General features: G+C 40.6%; 1 protein-coding gene across 1 annotated transcript; it reads right to left on the bottom strand.

The window, feature by feature from the left end:
* Positions 1-868: 868 nt before the first annotated feature.
* gna13a (guanine nucleotide binding protein (G protein), alpha 13a) lies at positions 869-7,885 on the bottom strand. Its single transcript, XM_042081865.1, has 4 exons — positions 7,550-7,885; positions 6,167-6,393; positions 3,293-3,343; positions 869-2,903 (listed from the first exon to the last, which is right to left on the bottom strand). Exons 1-4 carry the CDS (start codon positions 7,827-7,829, stop codon positions 2,331-2,333), a joined length of 1,131 nt encoding a protein of 376 aa, XP_041937799.1. The 5' UTR covers positions 7,830-7,885; the 3' UTR covers positions 869-2,330.
* Positions 7,886-9,137: the final 1,252 nt, after the last annotated feature.

Raw genomic sequence — 9,137 nt, forward strand, 5'->3', positions numbered from 1 at the left:
GTATTGAGTCTATCTTTATTTTTTGATTTTCCTTTTTTCCCCGAAATGTTTTTTTTCATATGGTGGGCAGTCCAAATATAAAACGTGTACTGATCACCAGAGAGAAGACACCTACATTCAACTCATGACTAGTGTATTAGTCTAGTCTGGCTATCACCAGACCAAGCTCAATCTTTTAAGATTGAACATTAGTCTGGGGAGTCTGTACATATTTTCTACTGCACAAGAGGCTTGATCAACGGGCAGTTCAAATGACTCAATTTGATAGTCCTTCAACCAATCAGACCAACGATCCGGGTGCGCGAGATGGATAAGCCAGTTTGTGATTGGTCCCCGCAAAATTGTAACGGAAGCTGGAGAAAATAAGATAAATGTAAATGTAAATGATAAAGTAATTTGTCTGTAAATGTAAATGATAAAGTAATTTGGCTCTTCCAACTTACAAAAGTTGGAAAACACTGACTGTACATATAACACAAAGCCTCACAAGTAACCATAAACACAAGCGAAAAACAGATCATGTTATTAGTACAAAATGCTTGAATGGTAAAAGCATGTACGACAGTACTGCCATACTGTGGAATGCAGAAAGCTACACTTGGGGAATAAGATGGAGTGAAAATTGAGCGACTTCTTTAACGTTCTTGTTACTGATGACAAAACATTTATTCAACTCTTTAAAATTCTTAATCTTGGCTTCTTCTTGTGAATGACTATGAACTGAGGGTGCACAGTAAGGGGAGGCAATGTAAAAGGGTAGTAAGTTAGCTGGATGATGCCGGTCATACATGACCCAAAAACACTTATTAGTGTGGCCAAAATGCCAATATTCCCCTACCAATGGAGAGAAATATGAAGGAGAAGAATCAAAAGTGTAAAAGCCTTTAATATTACTCTGTGGGTTATAATCAAAAGGACCCAAAGAGAAATGTTTGACAGACAGTGAGGCAAGGAAATCCTGAGGTGACTGTATCCTGAAATACACACACACACACACACACACACACACACACACACAGAGAGAGAGAGATACACACAACAGCAAGGTCTGTTTTAGCTTTCTGGTGAAGGAAGGTTCTGTTAATGGACAGCAGCATCGCCACATAGTTGTCTTAGGCACAAGAAAAACAGGAACCAGGACAAAAACATGTATTTAAATGCATATTGGTTAAATATAACAATCTGGGAAAGGCACAATCTAACAGGTCTGGGAATGCAATGAAATCTGTACATAGCATATATCTATTAACAAAAGATATTAATTATTTAACTCGAGCAATTTGTTTCCCTTTTTAAGCTATGTGATTAAGCAAGAGAAGTAGTGGCTAATTGTACTGGTACCTTAATATGTGAAGACAGACAGATTTGGTCACCATTAAAAGTACACAGAAATAATCAGGAAAAGCAGTCAAAAGAAATAGCAACATACCCAATGTCATGTCACCCATTAACAAGCCTAGTTTGTTAAAGCCACAGGTTGTATAATCAGTCATTAAAATTGAAAAATAGAAAAATGTAAGCACATTAAGTGATCATGTTAGCAAGTAATGCAGATTAGCGCTTCATTAATACATCTGAGTGGTCTGAAGCCCCGAGTCAGCATATGAGGGCCTTCTTAGTCATATACCTTAAAACCAGTGTAAAATAGAAAAACTTTATGTGAAGACAAGTTTTTTTTTATTATTTTGGCTTACAAAAGGAAGGTGTGGTTAAGCCTTGTCAAAATCTATTTACAGGGTTGAATTTGACAGGACAGCTTCTGTTTGGCACTACCACAGATCGAAGACATCATAGACAAAATCAAACAATAATTTTGTATATCGTGTACCTGGGTAAAGGTTTGATGGTAAAAGCTTCCTTTGGCTTCTTAGGCTCCCTTAGTTACAGGGAGGTCATGAAACATTTATTCTTGTAAGATTCCTGTATGATCATGATACATTGAGTTTTGTGTATTGAAGATACAGTATGCATATTCCAGCAGGCAAATGCCTGCTTGTCTGCTATTAAAATCATATTTAAAAGATAAATGAGGGTGACAGGAGTGTAGGATTTAAGACTCAGCAAGAATTACTGGAGGTAGGGCTCAAATGGCATCCCTCCTTAAGGCTGGTCTCTGCTGAAAGTATATCAACCTATTAAGGCACAAGACGGCAACAGAGTGCATCATACAGAATATATACTGGCGCAGAACCATGTTGGAAGCCTCTTATTTTCCTTTGCCCCAACTGACACCTGTACTACGTTACACCCATTGGATTATTCACCCATTCTCCTTGACAGAAATTTATCTATGAACATAACATTTCAATTAAAAAGTCCTTACACAATGCTTATTGCAACATGAGCTGCTTTAGGTTATCGTGCAAGATGGTGTCCTTAACGTCGCGAAAGACCAGCCGAATGTTCTCTGTGTTGATGGCGGTCGTGAAGTGGTGGTAGAGAGGCTTCTGCTGCTGGTCCCGGCGTTTTTCTCTAAAGCACTCCACCAGGAACTTCTGCACGTCGGCCAAGTCGTGAGGCTCACCTGTGTAATCAGGGAAGTAGTCCTTGATCGAGACCGTCTTAACCTTCTCCTCCAGCAAGTCTGTCTTATTAAGGAAGAGGATGATGGAGACTTTGGCGAAAACGCGATTGTTGACGATGGTCTCGAAGATGTTGAGCGACTCCATGAGCCGGTTGGTCTGCCGGTCCTCCATCAGCACCTGGTCATACTCGCTGGACGATACGAGGAAGAGGATGGAGGTGACGCTGTCAAAGCACTCGAACCACCGCCGCCGCTCCGAGCGCTGCCCTCCCACGTCCACCATCTTGAAAGGCACGTTCTTGATCTCAAACTCGTACTCAAGGATGCCTTTGGTGGGCTTGCGTGCAAGCAGGATGTCAAGCTGAGTGGGCACATATTCCTGGCCGGGGGAACATTGAGAGACTGAATTTCAAAGAATGCTTCCCGATCAATCCACACACACACACACACAGTTTTAGGCAACAGTTTAAGTAGGCCAAGTAAATAAAATACCTGCCCCCCAGGTAAATACCTGCCACCATACACTTCTCACCCCGTACAAACATGTAAAACTATGTAAAGAGAGCAAGGCTCAGCCAGTCAAACAGGAAAATGTCACGGGTGAAGCATTTGCATATGATGACAACATCACCTGGATTTACATATTCAAGCATGGCAATGGAACTTTTATGTCAGCCAAAACTCTGCTTCATGTATCTGTGCAATACTGTTACGTGTGGAAGTGGACAGCTGAACTGATTCATTACATGTAATTGAAATGTGACTTACAGGCTCGCCGATTTTATCCAAATTGTCCAAAAAATATTTCACAGATTCACCCTGTAAAGAGAGAGAGATAGATCCGTTAGTCCTTAAAGTACATCTGCATTTGAACTTAAACCATTGAGGCAGTAATTCAGTTCAGTCAGTGTGCGTATTTATAGGGCAAGTTAGGCATGTGTGCCCCCCCCCCCCAAGTTTAACAGTTAAAGCATGAAACTCTCTATACATGGTGCGTCCATGAAAGAATTATGAGTTTCAACTGTTACAGAAACCAAGCTAAACTGTGTTGAATCAAACTACTGTTGACAAAGCAGGTGGCCAGGCCCACCACATAATACACAAAGATGTCTCAAACGTCCATAACTGGCTGCAGAGCTTGACCTATGGCACAGGTCACACTCAACAGCGAACCAAAAGTTCACTGAACTCTAGAAGTGTAAAGTTTAGGAGTGGGAGGGGCAGGACGTTTCCTTCATTCCACCCAAGAACTGGCTGAATCCTCTGTAAAAAGGCCTGGTTCATCAGCCAGTCGTGTCTGAACAAGCAAAGGCTCACATCTGCAAAGGGATCTCATTACACTAACAACCACAGTTTTTAACAAGTAACTGCGTGCCATGGATTTCTTTCCATCTGCTAATATATTATATTATAAATATACTTTATGCATCTGCTAATACATCATATATACTATATGCATCTGCTGATATATTATTATATATATCATTTTTTGTCATCCATAATATGCATAATAATAATGGCTAAGTTTGGAATGGAAGAGAACCATCAGCTTCACTTATTGACCAACTATGTTTTCTTCCACCCCCAGTCAATGGCTAAAACAGATTGAGGAGGAGTTTCTTTCCTCAAGCCATCCGCACCCTGAATACATATAAAACACTCTAAATACACTTTACTTGCCACACTGCACTTTTTATCCCCTTCTCGCTCAATCTATTTATTCAATTCTTCTAAATCCTTCTTCTTTATACTTATAAGTAGTTAATGATATCTCTGCACAGGAAAGTTGAGCCACTAAAATGCCATTTCACTACATGTTTTACAAAGTATCTCTATGTATGTGACAAATAAAATCCTTCTATCCTTGTATGATGGGCACCCTTCCTGGTGGAAAAGTTGGATTCTACATATTCGTGCTCTGTTAAACCATTTTACCCTACCACAAAATGTACGCCATGTATCTGTCAATCACTGCAAAACAGAAATATGATTTAAAATATATTCATATTTATAATGATCTAATTTGATCTTAAAACCGTTAAGACCAGACAATCATAGTTCAGTTGAATACATTCTGACATGGCTAGTCCCTATTAGCCACAAAGCACATGGACACACACACATACAAAGACTCAATGGTATTTTCACAATTTTCACTGAAATATGCTTTAGGCCAGACCATCTCAAATAACAGCCTTTGTACTTCAGGGACAGCAGCACCACTAGATATACGACAAGTGGAAGAGTGGAAAGGTAGACCAGTGAGACCAGTTCTACTCCGCACAAGATGAGAGACCAACTTCAACTGGACACAATAAACACTGGTCTGGGACTTCATAATGTTCTTTGTTAGCCACAATACTTCTACAAAGGTTCTACTGTAGGTTTTGTGTGGTAGATTTTTTTTTTAATTTTTTTTTTTTTAAAAAGGGCCCTGGCCACAGGCAACATGTTTAATCTTGAGGGAAATCAATGCCATGCAATGCCACTTTGTTAGCTGCAGGACACACAAAATCTTTCTGCCAAAGATTTAACAAATCTGCTGCTTAGTTGCTGGAGTTGAAAATGTACGGCATCTCAGTGCAGTGCAGCTGTTTTGCCCTCTCTCTCTCTCGCTCTCTCTCTCTCTCTCTGACCCTCAGCACACAGAAGGAGAGAGGACTAAACAACGACAAGCCGTTTAACCACAGATCAACATTCCTGCGCCACTCACACAACCAGCACGTCCCAGTAATCTCACTAAATCTAAAGGGGAAATGCGGACCCGGTGTTCAGACGAGCACGCAGCACAACTCTCGGAACAGCACAGAAAACTGAAGACAAACTGAAACTGAAACAAGTGCACACAGAGAGAGAAAGACAGACAGACACAGCCAGAGAGAGACTAGCGAAATGACAAAGAAAAGGGACAGGATATGGCGGCTCCTCCTCGCCAGAGTGCGATTATCACAGAACAAAACGGAGCCGAAGGAACGTGCTGAAAAACCTGACTTGCCAGGGCTCATTTTCCACCATGCACGAAGGGGCAGTAGACTACTAGAGCTGAAACTGCTGAGACATTAAACAAACAATCACACAGTCCTGTCCACATTAAAATGACATGATCTAGTCAGTCAATACAAATGAGGGTTTAGCGTAATTCTAATGGCATCCATAAACCATTTTTTAACAATGACTGGTCTTGTAGTGAAGAAATAAGACTTCATTAGGACATCAGGTCTGGCGCATTGTCCATTATTTGAGAACAATGCCCTTAGCTACTGCCCATATGAGTTGTATAATGGCCACAGTGCTCACCTCACATTGTGATATTTACAGAACCTATTTGTTTTGTTGTTGCACATATGTCTTACCCAGTGTGCTGAACAACTTGCAGTTGCAAACTTGCAAACAATGTAGACACAAAAAGTAAGTTTGAAAAACCAGTGTGACTGAAAATGAAAGTATGGTAAACTGCTGCTAGCACTTCTCCAAAACAGCTACACAATTCATCTATAACTACATGTAATTTATTAAATCATTTCTCTTTTGGAGAGTCAGTAGAACTTAGAGGGGCATATAGAAGCTTTCTTCCTTGGCCTCCCTCAGAAGGTTTGTGAATGTTAACACACTGAAGTGGAGAGCGTTTCCATCAGTCCTCACCAGTTGGAACTCCCGCCTCCGATCGAAAGCGTTCTGGATTCCACTGTCGTTCCACAGTGCGCGTATGGAGGGCAGATAGTGGTTGAACACCTTGGTCTCCACCAATCCTTGGATCATCATGTCTGACCGTGTGTTGAAGCCCATCATGGTCTCACCGTGCATCTGGTTGTCAGGGTCTCCCCAGGGGATGTGTAGCTTTTCTCGGGCGTCCACTAACACGCGCACCCCTGTGGTTGGACACAGACACACAAAAAAAAACACTTTTATCCAGTATGCTGAAGCACATGTGAGCAAGCAGCACATTTCACCACATGAAAGGAGAGGAAAGGCAATAGATACGAATGGTAATGAGCTACACTTCCTGCCTGGGTATCATCTGATGAGGATAGCTGCAAGTACAAACAGAGCAGTGCGTGTCCAGCATATACGTTACGGGGGAGGTAATAATGTAATAGATTAAACGAGAGCAAAGTCTTTGTGCATGTTAGGCAGGGCCTTCTAGGTCACTGTTGAACAAGTCCCACCCAGGATATGTCACTATTTGTACTTGTCTTTTCCTTATTTCCACCAACATTGCTACTGCAATTCTAAGTCTAATGTCAGTTCTATGATAACGTTTAATAAAATACAGAAGAAAGCACTTTCCAGTCTACTAGAGATCAATGTTGTTTTGTTCAAGGGACTGAAACGCTGTAGGCCTCTAAAGATCAGAAGTGATAGTAACTGTGGCCAGGACAGACTGTCATTTTGTCATGTAGGTATGCGAAAATCAAAGGTCAGAAGCAGTGACATATCGTAAGTTAATCGCTGACTTTCAACTCACAAGATTTCCTATATAGGACATCATCTCAAACCTGGTTTACACAACATGAGCTGGATAGAGCGTATTTAGGAACACAAGTGTTTGTAAGGAGCTGAGAGACGAGAGAGAAGGTTTTCAGAAATAAACAACTCAGTAACTTCTATGTTGTCGCATGAGACTTCTATGTCTGAAATCTGAAATCACTGAACACTATACAAAAACAGTGAAAACCAGCAACCTCTTCTTTGTTATCAGATAACCCAATGGACGAAATGATGGCAGCATGTTGCCAAAATACCATGGGCGTTTCTCGTAGAAATTGGGTGCCTTCGCCTCTGGTCCTTGTTTAGAATGTTAAGTAACTACATTTGTAACTTTAATTTTTTTAAAAAAAATTAATGTCTTTTAACAACCCACTCGTGAAAACATGTGGAGTGGCATTAGCGAGCCTGTAACTACAGCCTCGTCAAACTGCCGACCTGAACGGCTACATTTAGGCTACTATCAGTGGCGGCGTAAACAAGACAAAGGACCAAATGCATTTCAGTACCATCCAAAGTAAGCATTTCAGTGCTTTCTACCTTTGATAACATTACTGTAAATCGTAGCCCGGAACTCCTCTCTGGCCTGCTGATCGAAGTCCTGCCCATGAATTATGCGCATTTGCTTGAGGAAAGTTGACTTGCCACTTTCACCCGCACCCAGTAATAGTATCTTCACCAATCTCTTCACATAGGTCTTCTCGCGTGATATAAATTTATCGATCTCCTTTGATTTTCTTAGTTGTTCGGCTTCGTTGCTATTTAAAAGACAATTAGTGAAACAAACTAACGAAGACCGGGACGGCAGGAAATCCGCCATCTTTGTAACAACTTCATGGATACACAGGGGAGGGTTGGTCTGCGCGTTCCCGAATGTGACCGTGGGGCGGAAACTGTGAGAAACTGAAAGTCAACTATAGTCGATTTACCGAACTATAAAGCATTAATCGATTTAATATTACTACACATTTTATTCTCAAGGACGCATTAACTTCGCCATCTGTGTGCCTGTCATATAGACTGTGCAGTATGTTGGTCAACATGTTTGGTTAATGTATAGATAGGCTGTAAAAAAATAGGTTGAGCTACACCATCAATGGCATCAATGAAATTATGACTTCCTGGACGTTCAGAATATTCACTGCTGTTGGTGTGCTCTGTTGTTAGCTGGCCCACTGATTAGTGACTTTGAGGAAGCCTTTTGAATATGTCAAAGGTCAAAACGTTGCTGGAACTGAAGGTTGCCCCTACTGGTATCAGTGTCAATTTCAATGCTAACAAAGGACAACAAATGGGTGAACTATCTATAAAAATAGCCTAAGATATGCACAGGTTACAATCACAGCTTAGGAGTAGGCTCAAGACGTTGCACCCTGCAGTGGTCTGATGTAATTTGTGAAGCCACCCAGTGAGCAGTCGGAATGGAGCCTGGGAATACCTTTGGCAAACTGAAAAAGAAAAATATCTCAGTGGGCAAATAATAGGAATTATATATGTAAGAAGTATTACTATAAAAATGTCCCTATATAAAAATAAATCAATTCAAAGCTGACACTCCAGATGGCGCATTATTCACAAATAAAAGTATGAAAGTGCCACTTATTTGATTATAACTGATTATAATTTGATGCTACCAATTAATAATGAAAAGAAAAAAAAACACTTTCTGGACATCACTCTGTCCAAGGGAAATCTGTCAGTTGTGAAATAACTGAAGAAATAAGGACTATACTTATTCAAATATGTTTACTATACTCATTTAAATTATTGTATGGAATATACATAATATATTCCAAGTGATTCGTTATGTCCAATCCTGCTGCGCTGGACCCACACAAAGAAAATGGAAGTTGCATCACCGACATACTTGAGGAGGTTGACCCCTAAACCCAGCATTAGAGGAAGATATTAATTAGCTAGAGAAGCCACCACAGCTCAGCCTTTACCCCAAAAAAATCTACAGAGTTCAGTGACTGGAACTTGTGCTGGTGTAGGATGCCATATAAGAGCTATCCATAAAACTGTAGGCCTACACACTGGAGGGTATCAAAATAAGCGAATTATTGTTTTTAAAAGATCCACTTTATAGATGTTCCTAGTTGTTGCTTGTTGTAAACTATAGGGAAAG

The sequence above is a fragment of the Alosa sapidissima genome, chromosome 24 (assembly GCF_018492685.1).
Source record: "Alosa sapidissima isolate fAloSap1 chromosome 24, fAloSap1.pri, whole genome shotgun sequence".
NCBI lineage: Eukaryota > Metazoa > Chordata > Actinopteri > Clupeiformes > Clupeidae > Alosa > Alosa sapidissima.